General features: G+C 43.0%; 1 protein-coding gene across 1 annotated transcript in view; it reads right to left on the bottom strand.

Annotated features, from left to right (window-relative positions):
• Nucleotides 1–588: 588 nt before the first annotated feature.
• The window catches only part of NRG3 (neuregulin 3), a 1217439-nt gene continuing 1195321 nt past the window's right edge, over nt 589–22706 (bottom strand). The window contains exon 9 of the mRNA XM_044298081.1: nt 589–1099. Within this exon, the coding sequence (XP_044154016.1) occupies nt 589–1099 (511 nt within the window). The remainder of the gene's footprint in view (nt 1100–22706) is intronic.

Here is a 22706-nt window from a genome sequence, read left to right as displayed (position 1 = left end):
GTCAGGCATTTCTTTCGTCAAATAGGCAAGCATGTATTTTGGCACATGTGAATGTCAAGTGTCCAGAAATGAGAAGCATTGAAAATAACACAACAGGAAAACTGAACACACATTGTAACTGTAATTCTTTTCATTGGGATAGTTGTGGCATTTTACTGTCATTGTCAATGAAATCATATAACAAAATACAATTATGATTTTCCGAATGGTGATGTTTTTGGCCCTTTTGATGGAAAGATCACGTTGACCCCCAATGTTAGTTTAAAACACTTTGCACCTGGAAGAAGTTTTAAAGCATTTTGAATTAAATACCCACCAGCATTCAAAGGTGTTAGAAATCAACATAGGATATAGTATAACACATCATTGTACCCATTGTCTGCTTTGCCTCTCCGCAAACTTTTCTTTCCATTAAAAAAATATTTTGTTTAGAAAACACTATGATATGAGGGCGATAGACTATTTGGTTTCTTCTATGTAGATGCTTTTAAATTAATGCATATAAATAATTTATTTCCTTTCATCTTATTTTCTCACATATTCTGTTACGCTAAGCATCCGACAGTGTGGTCCAGTCCACAGCCAAAATCACACATGGAGCATTGAGTCCCTATGCATTTCATTTCTTAAGACAAATTGTGCCTCTGGGTCAATTTTTGCTTTTGGGCTCAGGGGCAGGAAAGCTGTATTTTCACTGGCACTTTCCTCCGTCTCTAGACAGCTGATTTCCATGTCCTCTGACCTTCTTCTTGCATCGGCCAGTATTTGTATCTGCTCTTGTACAGTTTCAAGCAAAATTTTGACTTCTTTTTGCTCTGCTATAAGACAGTTGCTAGGTGTAATGTTCACCTTCACAAGTTCACTGGAATAGGAGTTTTTGCACAGTTTGATGCCCGAAACTCCAGAAACATTCTGCATTTGCAGACAGGCATCATCTAGCTCCATGGAGGGTATAATTGGAATAGAGCAGGCCCTAGATGTTGAAAAAGTGACACGGTCCTTTTGATCCATTTTATTAAAATAGGATTGTGTTTCTTTTGAACGCAGTTGCATATTTATTGAACTATTCTGTGGTTGAGTCAAATCAGTGGAGGAGCACCTACAGAGAAAAAAAGACACATGGTTTAGTTTAATCATAAAAAAAACAATCTATTCATTGTGTATTCCAGAGTTTTGGCATGCCATTAGAGAAATGTATTCACAGGAGATACGAAGAACTAATCACAAGAAGATAAGAAAACCTATGCAAGTAGTAGTAACAGTAAATGAAATAAAAGACAAAATTTGGGTATTAGCTGTATGTGATTGGTACTAAGAATAAATGTTTACAAGAGACAGCACTCCAGGGTTAAGCAGTTGAAACTAGTCTTATTCCATAAAGGTGATTGCCGGGTACAAGTGGAGGCTTCTAGGTTAGGTCAGATTATATCAGACTCATCTTATGCAACCGAACATCCAAGTTAAAACAGGGATAGTCTCATCGCGAACGATCCTTCTGCGGAGGTTAGAGTATTGTGTACATAGTGAAGACCCACCAAAGATTAAATATTTTTAAAAGTTTTATTATACTCACAAAGGAGATGTATAAACACGCATTGAACAAACATCCACATTCAAGGATCTTTTAAAAAATGTAATCTTTGGTGTATCTTCACTATGTGCACTCTAATACTCTAACCTCTGCAGAAGGATCGTTTGTGATTAGACTATCCCTGTTGAAACTCAGATGTTCTGTTGTATAAAATGAGTCTGATATAATCTGACCTAACCTAGAAGCCTTCACTTGTATCTGGCAGCACGATCACCTTTATGGAATAAGTATCGTTGAATGTGAATTGAGACAACTTTACACGGAGATCAGCAGCGCCGAAAAGACACCATCTCAATGTAAAAGAGAACTTTTATTATTTATTATTTCCTTTCATTTTTCATTTTTTTGTTGAAACAAGTACCTGACTACTATCCAGTTTGGTCCAACCCATCTATACCAATATAGTTCAAAAGTAAAGTAGTGGAGGCAGTGCTCTATACTGATGCAAAATCAGTTGTTTTTAATTAAATAATTCCCCATTTTGCTGACAATGCTTGGTAAGATCTACATCAGCCAAAATGTAATTTTGACCATGCAAAAGTGTTAACAACACTAGACAGGGGCCAGTGCTGGGAAAACTTTTGTGCATATTTTATTATCAGAAGTAGTGAAATGATGAATTTTTCGAAGCTCTGCTCCTGCAAGTGCCCTAGGGGTGGAGCTTTAGTGTAAAGTGAATTTTGCTTTCTGCGTTAAACTGATTGATAGCTTCTGCTCATTTGTTTTGAGTGACAACTGTAGGGTCAGTTTGGATGGTATGGTTGGATGGTACAGCAGTTACTCAGAGGGTAAGGGGTGATAGACCATATCAGTGCAGAAAGCACTTCACAGGGAAGAACCATCTCCAGAGCACTTGCAAGAGCAGTGCCTGGCAGAATAAAAGTCCATGTTCACACTACTTCTGATTATAAAATCTCCACAAAAGGTATATTTGTACCTGATCCCTACCTAGAACTGGTCAAAAATGTAACAGACAGCCTATAAAATGAATGGAGCGAAGTAGCAAACTCAGGTTTTAATTACTCCTATTTGTTTTTTTCTAATAATATGTAGTAAAAATATAGTGAAAAGGATTGAATAAGAGCACTTAGCCATAGCTTAGAAACTTGCAAGTAGGCATTGCATACTACTTTTGTGCAAACATTTCTGCCATACAATAGTATTTCCACTGTGGTGCCTACACCATTGATTGACTTGACGAGCTGGTGAAGTTCCAAAATGCATTGTCATACATATAATAAAGAGATCATCCGTCATCTAATCTAGGGATTTGGCTCTTGAGCAGTGCCACTATATAGCCTTTTTTGTATGCCTTTTTCTTGTCAATTGGAGAAATGTAGAAGCTAAATCCAGCATCTTACAATGAGTATGGAAACAAGCACACAAAATGACAGATTGGCCTATAGGAGGGGCTGCATGCAGAAGAGCTAAGAAATAGCACATTATTTGTAAATGGTATAGTGTAACTGACTTGACAAAGGGACTGGTGACATCTGAAAATGTGTTGTCATGGCACCAATAAACTGATCATCCTTCATCTTGTCTCAGGTTTTGGCTCTTCAGCAGTGCCGTACATAGAGAAGTAAGGGCCGCATAGTAAGGATCAAACCAGTCCCCCCACACAGGACAGAAGGGTTTATGTCTAAATGACTCTGCCTCATTTGCTAAAAGTTTTTCCTTTAGAGGGTAGAGTCCTGACCAAGTTTTTACCTCCAGTATAAGTAGAAATAATCCTAACTAATAATGGGGCCCCTGTTGCCCTGTGCCCCATAGGAGTCGCATGGTCTGCCACTATGGTAGTTACACCCCTGCTCTTCAGCTATCTACTTCTTTTTGTACTCATTCTCCTTCTTGATGCTCAGGGATAACTTAGGATCCATGAGGACAGCATGCATCTGTCGGATGACTCCCCCAATTTACAATCCTACATGCGGTTGTGCCCTGAGTAATACTTCTAGAGGCGAGTATCTCTACCCACAGTAAATTTTTTGTGTACTGAAGATCCTGTTATCATGCACGTCTTCTCTTTTCTATAATCATATTACTTTGATTGAAATGGAAGGGGTAGCATCTTACTTCACAATCCTGATGGTCATGTACAATATACTGTATATTGCAAAATGATTTTGCTTGGTAAAGATATACAATTAACTTTTGGGGCAAATGAGAGAGAAAACACAGTCCTGATCGCTTGGATTTTCCCTTTCCCCTGTTATTCATTCATAATATGATATGAAAGAGCCAAAAACCAAAATAATTTCTGTATAGTGGGTGCTTATATGCCATTATAATATAGTAGTATTTACTAAAATCTGGGAAGAACATACGTGGATAATAGGTTTTTCCTTCCAAACCAAGAGACATAAGCAATCTGTAGAGAGCTCAGATACATCTTGATTTTAGGAAGGAGCGGTTTATAGTTTAAGTTAAAAAGATGTGAGAGATCTGATGGTAGCTGATGAGTCCTAAGTACTTAAAGGCAGATGGAGACCATTTAAATGGGAATGAGGTTTTCAGGTTGGTGAGAGATTTAGGATCTACTGATTTGTTTAAGACTTCAGATTTAGAGTAATTAACTAGCAGAAGAACCCGGCTTCGCACGGGTATATTTCATCTATTTTATTTAATGTGTTGTTAAAAGATATCAACAGTATCCCCCATAACAGTGACCTCTACAGCACCCCACCCCCTTAACAGTTAACTTCACAGCCCACCACCCCTTTACACTGACCCCCTTACAGTTCCCTCCTCCTTAAAATGGAATCTTCACAGCAGCCTGTCCGCTTAACTTTGACTTTCACAGCAGACCGTCCCTATAACAGTGAGTTTCATAGCACCCCATTCCCTTGACAGTGACCTCCTCAGGGGTCCGCCCCCTTAACAGTGACCTATACAGCACCACACCCCTCAACACTGACCTCCATAGGGGACCGTCCCCTTATCTGTGACCTCCATTATTCCCTGCCCCCTTAACAGAGACCTCCACAGCACCCATCCCTTTAACAGCGACTGCCACAGTACCCCATTGCCTGAACAGTGACTTCCACAGTACCCTGCTTCCTTAACAGTGAGCTTAGCAGTGCCTGCCACTTTTACAGTGACCTCCACAGAGGCCTGCCCCCTTAACAGTAACATCCACAGTGAATGCCCCTTTAACAGTGAGCTCCACAGCAGCTGTCCTTTTAATAGTAGCCCCTGCCCCCTTAACAGTGACCTCCACAGCAGCTGCCCTTTTAATAGTAGCCCCTGCCCCCTTAATAGTGACCTCCACAGTGCCCTTCCAATTTATGGCTAGGGCTACACAACGTCATGTGTCGTTGTACAACAATTTTGCACATCATTTATTTTTCAACAGGATAATGACCCCAAACACACCTCCAGCCTGTGTAAGGACTATTTGAACATGAAGGAGAGTGATGGGGTGCTGCGCCAGATGACCTGGTCTCCACAGTCACCAGACCTGAACCCAATCGAGATGGTTTGGGGTGAGCTGGACAGCAGAGTGCAGGCAAAAGGGCCAAAAAGTGCTAAGCATCTCTGGGAAGTCCTTCAAGACTGTTGGAAGACCATTTCAGGTGACTACCTCTTGAAGCTCATCAAGAGAATGCCAAGAGTGTGCAAAGCATTAATCAAAGCAAAAGGTGGCTACTTTGAAGAACCTAGAATATGACATATTTTCAGTTGTTTCACACTTTTTTTGTTATGTATATAATTCCACATGTGTTAATTCATAGTTTTGATGCCTTCAGTGTGAATCTACAATTTTCATAGTCATGAAAATAAAGAAAACTCTGAATGAGAAGGTGTGTCCAAACTTTTGGTCTGTACTGTATATACATTTTGAGTTTAGATCCTTTGCAATATGTGTCAAAGATCTGCAATATCTTTGGGAAAAGGACTTATTAGAAACCATCAGCAATAAATCATCCGCAAAGGCTGCGGTTTTGTGCGTGAACTGAGAAAGTGCGTATTTTGAGCAGAAGGGTTTCCATACATAGGATAAAGAGTGACGGGGATAATGGGCAACCCTGACGTGTTCCGTTTGTGAGTTGGAATGGGTCAGAAAGTGTTCCATTTATTAATACTTGGGCAGACAGTTAAGAATATAAAGAAAAAAATAGCTTCTATAAATTGTGGGGGGAAATCTAATTTCTTTAACGTCTCCCTCATTAATTACCACTTCACACTGTTGAATGCCTTCTCGGCATCTGTACCTAGAAGGAGAAGTGGCAATTTATTATATTTTGCTGCATATATTGCATGTGTTACCATCCAAACGTTATGCTTCCCTCCCCGGCACAAACCCAACTTGTTAAGGATCTATCAATGTGGATAGAAATGGGGCTATCCGGTGGGCAAGAGGTTTTGACCACCATTTAAGATCACAGTTTAAGAGAGATATGGGTCTATAATGACCACAATCTTCTGGCTCTTTACTGTCCTTATGCAGGATAATGATATGTGCTCTCAGAGCCTGTGCTGGTAGGGGTGTGCTAAGGAGGAGACAGTTGCATACCTCAAGTAAGCGGGGCAATGCTAATATGAAGTCTGATTTTAATTACATGTCATTTTCTAAACACAAATTCACCTTAATGACAGAACAGAAAATTATAAATAATTGGTAAAAATAGACAACCGGATAACAGAAGTGGTTTGTTTTTTGTACCATTGCCATATTAAATATCCTTATGAAATGCTACATGCAAGGTTCTATCAAATGTGCTTGACAAACTCATTTTGTATACCATATTTGGCATCAACTAGTTTAATATATTGAAAACAGAACAGCTGCTATCTAAATAACACTCAATCAAAACACCTCCCCCTCAATCAAATGTAAACTCTGACATCCTCGAAATGCAATCACTCTCTAATACAGCAATGTGACTGGCATAGAAACACACCATTTGCTTAAAGCTCTCATTAGGTACTGGACTTTCCACTGCTTAATTTGCAGTGTGCTAAGTGTTAAACTGTTATTAAATCTACTCTTTAACCTCAAAGCTGTCAGATCCCATAACAAATAATGAAGCCTGGCAGTTCTGCAATAAAAGCTTGGCTTGTCAGGTGTGATAAGAACACAGACAGATGGAACAAAATTGTAGAAGTTGAAATATCTAAGCAATTAAAAATGCCAATCTAGACATGAGGCTATTTGTTGAGAAGAGTGCAGCCTTTTTTATGATTTTAAACAGATTTCAATAAGACGCCTACACGACCAGCTAAACAGAATTTTTACAGGGCAATTTTGCAAAGACACAAATTGTAAAATGTCACTGATTTTATACCTACCAAAGGAATTCCCTGTTTATAGGTCCATTGGTCCATAATGAAAATGTAATATATACTTAAAATGACAATCATAAAAATGATATCAGTCATATGGAGAAGTAGAACCATTCTGTAGTATTGTCTGTGCACTGCATATCATTATTATGAGGTCTATGTAGGGTTATTATCCCATCATAAGTGATAAATATCAGATGGGGGAGGTCTGATTGCTAGGACTCTCCAGTGGTCCTGAGTCTCCTCACTGAGTGGAGTAGCAGTATACTTGTCGGTCCTCCACTTCCTCTCCTTCTATGGCACTTTTTGTTTTAGAACAAAGCACCTATGTTTTCTAACTCTTTTCCATCCATTTAAAGGGAACCTGTCAACCTGAAATGCATACAGCATGATGTAGAGAACAAGCTGAACAGATTCACATAACTTTTTACAGGAAAACATTCAGAATAAATTGCAATGTATTACTTAACAAGTTTTTTCTTTCTGATCTCAGGAGCCCAAGTGGGCAGCTCTACTCAGTGATTGTCATCTATCTATACACATGTACGCAGGGAAGGTTGGCCACCTTTGGATTATGCATATATCTTAATTTAATTGCTTGGCTTTTATTCGTTTGTTGATTATGCACTTTTTCAATTTCATTTATATCTTTGCATATATATTCAGTCACTTATACAGTTCATATTGTTTCATCTTAGATAATAGACCGCTAAAGAAGGCCTTGACAGGCCGAAACGTCCGGTCACCAAATCTAGTGAATGTGACTACTTTAAATTTTCTGAAATGTAAATGGATCATAAATCTCATGTGATGTAACACTAATAAATGTCATAAACTGCAGACAAAAGAAGCTTTGTGCCGCAATTCTCTACTATTTGGCTAAGACCTACAAGTCCTTGCTGGCACCGGCAACAACGATGTGCTGTGCTCCACCTCAATAACATGGATCCGTTTTCTCTGACAGAAAAGAAAATGGATCTGTCCCCCATTGACTAACAATGGTTTTAGAGACAGATGTATATTTTAGAGATAATACAACCGGATCTGTTCATAACAGATGCACACAGTTGTATTATTGTGGCGGAAGCGTTTTTGCTGATCCATGATGGATCCAGCAAAAATGCAGATGTTAAAGTAGCCTAAGAATCTCCACATAATCCTTATTTGCAGGAACCGTGTATTATTTTTCTCTTATAAAAGTTTTTGTTCTCAACAGTCACTGCTTTCATAAAGCTGCTTTAATTGTCTTCTGGAGAGTCCCTATTGCATGGGTCTATCTGAATCAATCACAAAAAATAAGAACTTTTCCATCCTTCTCATTGTGCAGAGATAGTTTATGTCTGAGACTGTAAGATTGACATGTTATATAGAATCATAGACTAAGTCAATGAAAATAGGAGAGTACAGCTAGAGCAAGATTAGTTGAAAAGGAAGTGCTTCATGGTTTTCAAAGCAAATCAGTATTGCTGACAGCCTGGGATATCAATGAAAGGAGAGACATTGACCCTTGACATACAAATAGAGCAGTTGTATTGCAGACATATATCGTATAGTAGAAGATCAAGATTTAAATTATATTTGCTTGTGTGACGGACTGAACCGTCACTGGAGCTGCTGTAAAAGCCTGAGGGCCAGCCTCCTTCCTGCAGACTATGGACCGAGAACTGTGGAGACCCCCTGAGACCTTTTGGGGTTACAAGGAACTATGAACCCTGAATTATGTGTGTAATTTATATGCCACATATTTCCTATGGCCCATTAGCGGGGCGTGGTGATGGGTTTAAGATGGTTGATTATAAGGGCAGCCGACTCGTAGATGAGTAGATCACTATATGAGGCACTCAGGAGACAATCCAATCACATGTGTCTCCTCTTCCCATTCATTCATTATGGAGGGGCTGAAGATGTCTGTTTGCATGCTCATTGTTAATTGCGTCACAGACAATGCCATTGTGTTTGTGGAATAGGGTTAGTTTTTGTGTTTAAACTGTACAGGATTGGCTGCTATGTCACGTTCTCAGTTCCCAACCAGGTCCACGGGGGTGGTAACCTTGTTGTAAAATGTGTATATAAGTCAATGCTTGTGTGTTCAATAGAGAGTTCCTGTTTTACCCTTCATCATGTTGAGGCTGGTGTTTGGGTAACTGATTGACACTGGGGATTGCTATATACTGAAGATTTGCTATACTCCCCTGGTTAGAACTACTAGCTCTTTTAAGAGCTTGTTCCAGTTACTTGTTCCTTCATTGCTCTCTGAAGGAAGAGAGGTTCACCCACTGGAGCCTGGAGCCTTGTCGTAGGTCCAGGGTGGGTAGGAGATGGCGAAACCTCAACCAAGCTTCGGCGGTTCGTGGGGTCTGCAGTGCTTACGGTGTTGAGTCGGGTGCTTGGAGTCCTCGGGAAGCGCTGGGAGCATCCATCGACAGAGGTATATGGTTGACATTGCTATTAAAGAAACAACATTGTGTAGCTATAGGCAGTTCATGCATCGGAAATAGAAATGTACACCAGCTACTTTATGCTGCTTTATAGTGTAAATCATAGTAAATCTGATGGACCATAGGAAGCTACACCCATCCTTCTTTGTCCAACCCATCTTTCTCTCCACTTTTGAAAAGTGCTAAGAACAATAAAAAGTTGTCCGTTATTGCACAATTATAATGTGCACCATAATTTAAATTTTTTATGCCACAAAAGTCGGCTTGCTTGTTTTTTGGAGTTCAGATACATTTAAGTTTAGTTCCCTTTGACAAACATGCACAACAACCAGCATATAGCCTCCATGTGGAACAAACATTGTATGGTTGTTACTTGAATTTGCAACCTTTCTTTTCAGTTTTATTTCTCGGCTACTACTGTATAGTAATTTATATTATAAACAGTGCTAATGGTGTCAATGGTGCAGATAATGACCAAACTCCCAGTGGCCAGTGCTATTGAGAGCTAGATTATTAGCTATTAGCACACAATGAAATTATGAGTGTTGTCTCAGTGTGGCATGACATACTTTCAGGAAATGACAATACTATAGGAAGCAAGTTTATATAAACATTTTTCTATTGCATATAACTATCTACATAATAGTTTTCACACTGCCCAATATGGCAATTACAATAAACTGGTGTTTCTTATGCTTGTGGGCTGCATCATACATGGCAGTGGGGAACAGAAGTCATGTGAGTCCTTTTTTTTTTATATGTCTGCACTATTGGGGGAAATAAATGGTCCATTTAATTATGAGTTGGTAATAAAGAGGCTAAATATTACAGGGAGAAATACAAGGGGCATTATAACTACAGGGGACCCTTCTACACACAGCTACTACAGGTTGCATTATAAATACTGGGGCCACTAAAGAGTCATTATAATTACTATAGCTACTAAAGGTCGCATTATACATACTGGGTCCACTATGTGGGGACTTATTATTACTGTTGGCTTTATAGGCATTGCTTTTTGGATTGGCCTTATTACTACTGGGGCTCTAAAGGGATGCCTTATAAAGGGGCCTTATTACTTATAGTGGCATTATGGGTGACTTATTTCCACCTGGGTGACTATGGTGGCATTATTACTACTGGGGGAACTGTAGGGGCATTTTTATTATTGAGCACAATATGGAGGGAATTTCTACTAATGGAGGCACTTTTGAGATACAGTATCGCTATTGGGGGCACTATTACTAGGGAGGGCAGTCTGGGAGATAATTATTACTGGTCAGACTTTTGGGAATATCTGTTATTTCATAAGTATAGTATTTGGGGGCATTGGAGGGCAAAGTGGGCACAATATTGGGAGTGGAAGCAGGATAACACTGTTAAAGCACCAGGAGAAGGAGAATAATGGAAAAATTAGGAAACTAAGTTGTCTGTGTGGCAAACTCTACATGGACAAGATGTGGCTGAAATAATTTGTCAAGGCTGCCTGGGCTAAATGGAGAAAAAGAACATCTATATGCTTAATGAGATGTGTTATCTAAACTATTCGTGTTAAGCCAACACCTTCAACTGCTTTTCAATGGCTTTTGGTGGCAGGTCTTCTTTCATTACAGCTGCATTGTACCAACAATCTGTTCACAATAATGACGAAGCATTGATAAAGTTTATCACAGCCTGAATTGGCCTGCAGTTTGACATTTTTATATGCTATTCTTGGACCCAACATAATGTTTGAATATATAACTAAAGTGCAAGTTGTTCAATTTAGACTCATATTAATTTAGTGTATGCACTATGCACCATTTCCCAGTTATAGTATTCCCTATACTGCCTACTGATTATATTGGAAGTAAAGGAAGGAAGTGTGTTTCTAATATGGCCGCCCCAGTGAAGTTATAATAGGTGGGGGAAAAATAATGATTACAATCAGAAGTGTACACAGAAATTAGAGCCCCCTCCCTCCTGCAAACTTACAGTTACCCCTCCCACTTATAGCACTAAAAAGATACTCATTTTTTTTTTACTGTATGTTAATGTTCCTCATACTGTTATAACATTTTTGTGGGGAAGCTCTTGTGATAGATATACCAGTATCTCTCCCCTGTGCAGTGTGTAATGGATTTATTAACAGGGTGTGCACCATGTTGATAAATATGGCTTAAGCTAAAAATGCCAAGCTTACGGCATACATATTAGGACATCGTCAGACATCATCCACAACTCCATCCTCCGTCAGGCAAAACTCCATCAGCCCTCAGACATCAGACAAAACTCCGTCCTCCGTCAGGCAAAACTCCATCAGACATCAGACAAAACTCCGTCCTCCATCAGGCAAAACTCCATCAGACCTCAGACATCAGACAAAACTCCGTCCTCCATCACCCAAAACTCCATCAGACCTCAGACATCAGACAAAACTCTGTCCTCCGTCACCCAAAACTCCATCAGACCTCAGACATCAGACAAAACTCCGTCCTCCGTCACCCAAAACTCCATCAGACCTCAGACATCAGACAATACTCCGTCCTCCATCAGGCAAAACTCCATCAGACCTCAGACATCAGACAATACTCCGTCCTCCGTCACCCAAAACTCCATCAGACCTCAGACATCAGACAAAACTCCGTCCTCCGTCAGGCAAAACTCCATCAGACCTCAGACATCAAACAATACTCCGTCCTCCATCAGGCAAAACTCCATCAGACCTCAGACATCAGACAATACTCCGTCCTCCGTCACCCAAAACTCCATCAGACCTCAGATATCAGACAAAACTCCGTCCTCCGTCAGGCAAAACTCCATCAGACCTCAGACATCAGACAAAACTCCGTCCTCCATCACCCAAAACTCCATCAGACCTCAGACATCAGACAAAACTCCGTCCTCCGTCACCCAAAACTCCATCAGACCTCAGACATCAGACAAAACTCTGTCCTCCATCACCCAAAACTCCATCAGACCTCAGACATCAGACAAAACTCCGTCCTCCATCACCCAAAACTCCATCAGACCTCAGACATCAGACAAAACTCCGTCCTCCATCAGGCAAAACTCCATCAGACCTCAGACATCAGCTAAAACTCTGTCCTCCCTCAGACATCAGCCAAAACTCCGTCCTCCCTAACTCAAAATACGCCCTACTACACACACTCTTCACCTGACGGAGCTGCTAGCTGCTGGAGAGGCAAAGGACCTGTGATGACGTCATGACCATGTGACGAGTCACGTGTGTGGGAGGGGCCAGATGTGCACAGCAGCTGGTAGAGTGTACAGAACAGTAGCCATCAAATAGAGCTCTATACTAGAGATGTGTGTGTAACCTGCATGTAGCAGAGCTGTGTACTGTGTTACAGAGATGTATGTGTAACCTGCATGTAGCAGAGCTGTGTACTGTGTTACAGAGATGTATGTGTAACCTGCAGGTAGCAGATCTGTATGTGTAACCTGCAGGTAGCAGAGCTGTGTACTGTGTAGCAGATCTGTATGTGTAACCTGCAGGTAGCAGAGCTGTGTACTGTGTAGTAGATCTGTATGTGTAACCTGCATGTAGCAGAGCTGTGTACTGTGTTACAGAGATGTATGTGTAACCTGCAGGTAGCAGAGCTGTGTACTGTGTAGCAGATCTGTATGTGTAACCTGCAGGTAGCAGAGCTGTGTACTGTGTAGCAGATCTGTATGTGTAACCTGCATGTAGCAGAGCTGTGTACTGTGTAGCAGAGCTGTATGTGTAACCTGCATGTAGCAGAGCTGTGTACTGTGTAGCAGTGCTGTATGTGTAACCTGCATGTAGCAGTGCTGTGTACTGTGTAGCAGAGCTGTATGTGTAACCTGCATGTAGCAGTGCTGTGTACTGTGTAGCAGAGCTGTATGTGTAACCTGCATGTAGCAGAGCTGTGTACTGTGTTACAGAGATGTATGTGTAACCTGCAGGTAGCAGAGCTGTGTACTGTGTTACAGAGATGTACGTGTAACCTGCAGGTAGCAGAGCTGTGTACTGTGTAGCAGATCTGTATGTGTAACCTGCATGTAGCAGAGCTGTGTACTGTGTTACAGAGATGTATGTGTAACCTGCAGGTAGCAGATCTGTATGTGTAACCTGCAGGTAGCAGAGCTGTGTACTGTGTAGCAGATCTGTATGTGTAACCTGCAGGTAGCAGAGCTGTGTACTGTGTTACAGAGATGTATGTGTAACCTGCATGTAGCAGAGCTGTGTACTGTGTTACACAGATGTATGTGTAACCTGCAGGTAGCAGATCTGTATGTGTAACCTTCAGGTAGCAGAGCTGTGTACTGTGTAGGAGATCTGTATGTGTAACCTGCAGGTAGCAGAGCTGTGTACTGTGTAGTAGATCTGTATGTGTAACCTGCATGTAGCAGAGCTGTGTACTGTGTTACAGAGATGTATGTGTAACCTGCAGGTAGCAGAGCTGTGTACTGTGTAGCAGATCTGTATATGTAACCTGCAGGTAGCAGAGCTGTGTACTGTGTAGCAGATCTGTATATGTAAACTGCATGTAGCAGAGCTGTGTACTGTGTAGCAGAGCTGTATGTGTAACCTGCATGTAGCAGAGCTGTGTACTGTGTTACAGAGATGTATGTGTAACCTGCATGTAGCAGAGCTGTGTACTGTGTATATAGAGCAGTTTGTCTAACCGCATGTAGCAGAGCTGTGTACTGTGTTACAGAGATGTGTGTGTAACCTGGGAACTATAAAAAAGTGTAAAAAAACCCCATAAATATTCAGATCACCCCCCTGTTCCCAAAATTAAAATAAAAGACACATCATGGGTTTCGCAATGTGTAAAAACACCCATTGTATAAAAATATATTCCCCATACGGCAAACAGCAAAACAGAAAAAAAAAGAGTCCAAATGTCCGATTCACCGTTTTTGGTCACTTCATTTGCTACAAAAATGTAAATAAAAAGTGATCAAAAAGTCTTAAACACCCCAGAATGGTATCAGTAAAAAGTTTAGATTACCCCGCAAAAAATGAGCCCCCATCCAGCTCTGTACACATAATTACTAAAAAGTTATGGGGCTCAAAATATGGCGACAAAAAAAATCGGATATTTTTATTTTTTTATCACTATTAAAACGCAAGAAAAACTATACATATAAGGTATTGCCGGATTCGATCTGACCTGTAGAATAAAAGTAACCAGTCAGTTTTATCGCACATCGAATGTCGTAAATAAAAATCACGTAAAACTGTGGTGGAATTGTTTTTTTTTTTCAACAGGAAGAATGGGCAGTTTTACCATCTGAGAAAATAAAGACCCTCCTCCATAACTACCACAAAAGACTTCAAGCTGTCATTGATGCTAAAGGGGGCAATACATGGTATTAATAACTGGGGTGTGTAAGCTTCTGATCAGGATCATTTGGGGAGTTTGTGTTGTGATTATGATTTATAAAGAGTAAACACCGTTGTTTGACATAAATGGCTTCAGCCGAACACTAACCATGAGCGAGAGAAAAGTGTCTGTGGTATCATTCATATTCTCTGCACAATGGTTAAAGGGGTATTCTCATCCTAATGATCACTGGTAAATCTGTTAATGATTTGACAGTGATAATTTTTCTAAATACATTTTATTACCCAATTCCCATCCTTTTTTAGAAAATAAGTCACCTCTTACCTGATGTTGTCTTTGGTCTCCCCTGGTCACGGCCACCTCTCCTGTCGAATCCAGCCGGGCCACGCTTGCGCAGAAGACGGAAAATTCTCTCCCGGCTGGGCCGTGCAATGTCCTGAACGCGCATGCCGCCGCGCATGCGCCATGATGACTTCTTCCTGGCCAGTATAGTACAGAGCCGCGAATGCGCACGCCGACTCTGTACTATACAGGCCAGGAATAAGTCACCATGGCACATGCGCGGCGCTGTGCGCGTTCAGGACATTGCGCGGCCCGGCCGGGAGACCTGTGTGAAGTTGGCACCCCATGTTCTTAAATTTCAAAAAGAAATACGCCATTCATTTGTGCTGGTTTGTGCCGCAAAAATTAACGTTTGTGCCGGTTCGGTTCCTGAGATATTGCGCGTTAGATTTTTATGAAGCCCCGCCCATTTTCCACCCCATGTTCTTAAATTTCAAAAAGAAATACACCATTCGTTTGTGCTGCGTTTGTGCTGGTTTGTGCTGCAAAAATGAACGTTTGCGCCGCTTTGTTTTCCGAGATATTGCGTGCTTGATTTGATGAAACCCCTCCCACTTTCCACCCCATGTTTTTAACCCTGACTCTAGACCCCCCAGGTGTCCTGCAGCTTGCCCCCCTCCCGCCCCCTTTCACAACTTTTTTTGGGGCACAAGCATATTATATATTTTTTTCTGCGTACGCTGACTGTGGCCGGGACTCTTAGCGTCACTGTTAGCGCATCGCACGCCCCACCGCTGATCAACTTCGGACGGTTGATCAGCGAGTTTGAATTTTTAAAAAAAATCACATTTTTGGGCCTTTTTTTATTTTTTTGTCTGTAAGGTTTAGGGTAAGTTCCCAAACACCCGTCCCCCCACACACACGCACACCAAATAAAGTTTATCACACACACTCCCCTATGGCCTGCCGGATGTTCTAGGCGGCATATGCCCAGCTTGCCTCCGAGTCCGAGAGCCCCAGTGAGGACGAGGATAACCCCTCTTTCCTTTTGTCATCCGCATCCTCCTCATCATCTAGCAATGATGATGAGACCCCAAGGCGGCGGAGACGCCGCCAGGTGGAGCAAGGAGACAGCCATGCTAGGGACCCTGTGGCCCACACTAGTACGAGAAGCTCTGGGGCTCGTACTAGTTTTCCGGCCCACCAGTTAAGACCACCGGAGCCCCCTACCGGTGAACTTGTCTGGTATACCCCAGAGCGTTTTGAGCCCGTGATTCCTGATTTTGTAGGCCAACCAGGAATCCAGATTTCCACAGTGGGCTTCACTGAATGCGACTACTTTAGTCTTTTTTTGTGAATCTGATGTTGGAGCAGACGAACCTCTACGCCCCACAGTTCATTGCTCAACATCCGGGCTCCTTTTTGGCTAGGCCCGGTGGCTGGACTCCGGTCTGTGCAGCCAAGATGAGGACGTTTTGGGGCCTCGTGCTGCATATGGGCCTAGTCAAGAAACCTAGTGTCAGGCATTACTGGAGTGGGGACGTCCTCTACCAGACCCCACTTTACAATTATGCAGATAATGCAGCATGTCCCCTCCCCAAGGTGATCCTGCCTATGACCGCCTGTACAAAATCAGGTCGGTCATCGATCACTTTGGGGCCAAATTTGTGCAGGTTTATGTACCTGGAAGGGAAGTCGCGGTTGACGAGTCTCTCATTGCTTTCAAGGGGAGACTCATTATCCGCCAGTATGTTCCCTCTAAGCGGGCGAGGTATGGCGTGAAGCTGTACAAACTTTGTGAGAATACTTCAGGGTGCACTTACAAGTTTTGTGTGTACGAGGGGCGAGATTCCCGTATTTAACCCCCAGAAGGTTCCCACACTCTGGGTGTTAGCGGGAAACTTGTGTGGGACCTTATGCACCCACTGCTAGATAAGGGCTACCACCTGCACGTGGATAACCTTTATACTAGTATCCCCATAGTTTTATATCCGATTGTCAGTGGCTAAAATGGGGAAGGGGAACATAAATTTAGTACTCCATGGAAGTGTGGTACTCCTTGAAGCAACCAATAATGCAGAGGCCCGGATGATCGGGTCACGTGTCAGATTGAGTAGTGGTGTCCTTCCGTATCCCCCTCTTGTGACACACTCTGCACCTTTTTTGGGTCCGCCCTTCCTTCCAGTATGGAGGACCACACCTGGAAAGTGTTGGCCAGGGACGATCTGGGCGCCTCCAGTTCCCGAGGTACTCTGGCCTGCTCTTTCCCGGTCAGAAAAGATCAGGTCCTTGAGGACTGCCTCATAGAACTGAAGGAATGTCCCTGTGTTGTCAGCGCTCCGGGACAGCACAAAAGAGTTGTACAAGGCAACCTGCACCAAGCAGACCGCAACTTTTTTATACCATGCCCGGGTTTTGCGCATGGCGTTATATGGCTTGAGGACTTGATCAGGGAGATCAACTCCTCCCATATATCGATTGTAGTCGACGATGCAATCAGGCTTGAGGACCGTTGCCGCGGTACCTCGCACAGGGACAGGGGTGATGCCGTTACCGTGAATTGTGGACAGCATAAGGACATCCCTCTTGTCCTTATGCCTGACCAGCAACAGGTTTCCACTGGTAAGTGCACGGGTCGCCCCCCTAGGGATAGGTACCTGGAGGGGGTGGGCAGGGAGGCCGCGTTGATTTTTCCGCACAGTCCCACAAGCGAACGTGGATCTGGCGACGAGAGACTGGAACAAGGGGATACTAGTATAAAAGTTATCCACACAAAGGTGGTAACCCTAATCTAGCAGTGGGTGCATAAGGTCCCACACAAGTTTCCCGCTAACACCCAGAGTGGGGGAACCTTCTGGGGGTTAAATACGGGAATCTCTCCCCTCGTACACACAAAACTTGTAAGTGCACCCTGAGGTACTCTCACAAAGTTTGTTCAGCTTCACGCCATACCTCGCCCGCTTAGAGGGAACATACTGGCGGATAATGAGTCTCCCCTTGAAAGCAATGAGAGACTCATCAACCGCGACTTCCCTTCCAGGTACATAAACCTGCACAAATTTGGCCCCAAAGTGATCGATGACCGACCTGATTTGGTACAGGCGGTCATAGGCAGGATCACCTTGGGGAGGGGACATGCTGCATTATCTGCATAATTGTAAAGTGGGGTCTGGTAGAGGACGTCCCCACTCCAGTAATGCCTGACACTAGGTTTCTTGACTAGGCCCATATGCAGCACGAGGCCCCAAAACAATCTCATCTTGGCTACACAGACCGGAGTCCAGCCACCGGGCCTAGCCAAAAAGGAGCCCGGATGTTGAGCAATGAACTGTGGGGCGTACAGGTTCATCTGCTCCAACATCAGATTCACAAAAAAAGACTAAAGTAGTCGCATTCAGTGAAGCCCACTGTGGAAATCTGGATTCCTGGTTGGCCTACAAAATCAGGAATCACGGGCTCAAAACGCTCTGGGGTATACCAGACAAGTTCACCGGTAGGGGGCTCCGGTGGTCTTAACTGGTGGGCCGGAAAACTAGTACGAGCCCCAGAGCTTCTCGTACTAGTGTGGGCCACAGGGTCCCTAGCATGGCGTCTCCTTGCTCCACCTGGCGGCGTCTCCGCCGCCTTGGGGTCTCATCATCATTGCTAGATGATGAGGAGGATGCGGATGACAAAAGGAAAGAGGGGTTATCCTCGTCCTCACTGGGGCTCTCGGACTCGGAGGCAAGCTGGGCATATGCCGCCTAGAACATCCGGCAGGCCATAGGGGAGTGTGTGTGATAAACTTTATTTGGTGTGCGTGTGTGTGGGGGGACGGGTGTTCGGGAACTTACCCTAAACCTTACAGACAAAAAATAAAAAAAGGCCCAAAAATGTGATTTTTTTTAAAAATTCAGACTCGCTGATCAACCGTCCGAAGTTGATCAGCGGTGGGGTGTGCGATGCGCTAACAGTGACGCTAAGAGTCCTGGCCACAGTCAGCGTACGCAGAAAAAAATATATAATATGCTTGTGCCCCAAAAAAAGTTGTGAAAGGGGGCGGGAGGGGGGCAAGCTGCAGGACACCTGGGGGGGTCTAGAGTCAGGGTTAAAAACATGGGGTGGAAAGTGGGAGGGGTTTCATCAAATCAAGCACGCAATATCTCAGGAACCGAACCGGCACAAACGTTCATTTTTGCAGCACAAACGAATGGTGTATTTCTTTTTGAAATTTAAAAACATGGGGTGGAAAGTGGGCGGGGTTTCAGCAAATCAAACGCGCAATATCTCGGAAACCAAAGCGGCGCAAACGTTCATTTTTGCAGCACAAACCAGCACAAACGCAGCACAAATGAATGATGTATTTATTTTTGAAATTTAAGAACATGGGGTGGAAAATGGGCAGGGCTTCATAAAAATCTAACGCGCAATATCTCAGGAACCGAACCGGCACAAACGTTAATTTTTGCGGCACAAACCAGCACAAATGAATGGCGTATTTCTTTTTGAAATTTAAGAACATGGGGTGCCAACTTCACACAGGTCTCCCGGCCGGGCCGCGCAATGTCCTGAACGCGCACAGCGCCGCGCATGTGCCATGGTGACTTATTCCTGGCCTGTATAGTACAGAGTCGGCGTGCGCATTCGCGGCTCTGTACTATACTGGCCAGGAAGAAGTCATCATGGCGCATGCGCGGCGGCATGCGCGTTCAGGACATTGCACGGCCCAGCCGGGAGAGAATTTTCCGTCTTCTGCGCAAGCGTGGCCCGGCTGGATTCGACAGGAGAGGTGGCCGTGACCAGGGGAGACCAAAGACAACATCAGGTAAGAGGTGACTTATTTTCTAAAAAAGGATGGGAATTGGGTAATAAAATGTATTTAGAAAAATTATCACTGTCAAATCATTAACAGATTTACCAGTGATCATTAGGATGAGAATACCCCTTTCACCATTGCTCAGAGAATATGAATGATACCACAGACACTTTTCTCTCGCTCATGGTTAGTGGTCGGCTGAAGCCATTTATGTCAAACAACGGTGTTTACTCTTTATAAATCATAATCACAACACAAACTCCCCAAATGATCCTGATCAGAAGCTTACACACCCCAGTTATTAATACCATGTATTGCCCCCTTTAGCATCAATGACAGCTTGAAGTCTTTTGTGGTAGTTATGGAGGAGGGTCTTTATTTTCTCAGATGGTAAAACTGCCCATTCTTCCTGTTGAAAAAAAAAATACAATTCCACCACAGTTTTACGTGATTTTTATTTACGACATTCGATGTGCGATAAAACTGACTGGTTACTTTTATTCTACAGGTCAGATCGAATCCGGCAATACCTTATATGTATAGTTTTTCTTGCGTTTTAATAGTGATAAAAAAATAAAAATATCCGATTTTTTTTGTCGCCATATTTTGAGCCCCATAACTTTTTTGTAATTATGTGTACAGAGCTGGATGGGGGCTCATTTTTTGCGGGGTAATCTAAACTTTTTACTGATACCATTCTGGGGTGTTTAAGACTTTTTGATCACTTTTTATTTACATTTTTGTAGCAAATGAAGTGACCAAAAACGGCGAATCGGACATTTGGACTCTTTTTTTTTTCTGTTTTGCTGTTTGCCGTATGGGGAATATATTTTTATACAATGGGCGTTTTTACACATTGCGAAACCCATGATGTGTCTTTTATTTTAATTTTGGGAACAGGGGGGTAATCTGAATATTTATGGGGTTTTTTTACACTTTTTTATAGTTCCCAGGTTACACACACATCTCTGTAACACAGTACACAGCTCTGCTACATGCGGTTAGACAAACTGCTCTATATACACAGTACCTCAGCTCTGCTACCTGCAGGTTGCACATACATCCCTGTAACACAGTACACAGCTCTGCTACATGCAGGTTACAAACACATCTCTGTAACACAGTACACAGCTCTGCTACATGCTGTTACACACACTGCTCTATATACACAGTACACAGCTCTGCTACATGCAGGTTACACACACATCTCTGTAACACAGTACACAGCTCTGCTACATGCTGTTACACACACTGCTCTATATACACAGTACACAGCACTGCTACATGCAGGTTACACACACATCTCTGTAACACAGTACACAGCCTGCTACATGCAGGTTACACATACAGCTCTGCTACACAGTACACAGCTCTGCTACATGCAGGTTACACATACAGATCTGCTACACAGTACACAGCTCTGCTACCTGCAGGTTACACGTACATCTCTGTAACACAGTACACAGCTCTGCTACATGCAGGTTACACATACATCTCTGTAACACAGTACACAGCTCTACTACATGCAGGTTACACATACAGCTCTGCTACACAGTACACAGCTCTGCTACATGCAGGTTACACATACAGATCTGCTACACAGTACACAGCTCTGCTACCTGCAGGTTACACATACAGATCTGCTACACAGTACACAGCTCTGCTACCTGCAGGTTACACATACATCTCTGTAACACAGTACACAGCTCTGCTACATGCAGGTTACACATACAGATCTGCTACACAGTACACAGCTCTGCTACCTGCAGGTTACACATACAGATCTGCTACACAGTACACAGCTCTGCTACCTGCAGGTTACACATACAGATCTGCTACCTGCATGTTACACATACATCTCTGTAACACAGTACACAGCTCTGCTACATACAGGTTACACATACAGCTCTGCTACACAGTACACAGCACTGCTACATGCAGGTTACACATACAGCACTGCTACACAGTACACAGCTCTGCTACATGCAGGTTACACATACAGATCTGCTACACAGTACACAGCTCTGCTACCTGCAGGTTACACATACAGATCTGCTACACAGTACACAGCTCTGCTACCTGCAGGTTACACATACATCTCTGTAACACAGTACACAGCTTTGCTACCTGCAGGTTACACATACAGATCTGCTACCTGCAGGTTACACATACATCTCTGTAACACAGTACACAGCTCTGCTACATGCAGGTTACACATACATCTCTGTAACACAGTACACAGCTCTGGTACCTGCAGGTTACACATACAGATCTGCTACACAGTACACAGCTCTGCTACCTGCAGGTTACACATACAGATCTGCTACCTGCAGGTTACACATACATCTCTGTAACAAAGTACACAGCTCTGCTACATGCAGGTTACACATACATCTCTGTAACACAGTACACAGCTCTGCTACATGCAGGTTACACATACAGATCTGCTAAGCAGTACACAGCTCTGCTACCTGCAGGTTACACATACATCTCTGTAACACAGTACACAGGTCTGCTACATGCAGGTTACACATACAGCACTGCTACACAGTACACAGCACTGCTACATGCAGGTTACACATACAGCTCTGCTACACAGTACACAGCACTGCTACATGCAGGTTACACATACAGCACTGCTACACAGTACACAGCTCTGCTACATGCAGGTTACACATACAGCTCTGCTACACAGTACACAGCTCTGCTACATGCAGGTTACACATACAGATCTGCTACACAGTACACAGCTCTGCTACCTGCAGGTTACACATACAGATCTGCTACACAGTACACAGCTCTGCTACCTGCAGGTTACACATACATCTCTGTAACACAGTACACAGCTCTGCTACATGCAGGTTACACATACAGATCTACTACACAGTACACAGCTCTGCTACCTGCAGGTTACACATACAGATCTGCTACACAGTACACAGCTCTGCTACCTGCAGGTTACACATACAGATCTGCTACCTGCAGGTTACACATAC

This window comes from Bufo gargarizans, chromosome 6 (genome assembly GCF_014858855.1).
Source record: "Bufo gargarizans isolate SCDJY-AF-19 chromosome 6, ASM1485885v1, whole genome shotgun sequence".
In the NCBI taxonomy this organism is placed as follows: domain Eukaryota; kingdom Metazoa; phylum Chordata; class Amphibia; order Anura; family Bufonidae; genus Bufo; species Bufo gargarizans.
The sequence above is the reverse complement of the archived record's forward strand: the minus strand, read 5'-3'. Positions and strand labels throughout refer to the sequence as shown.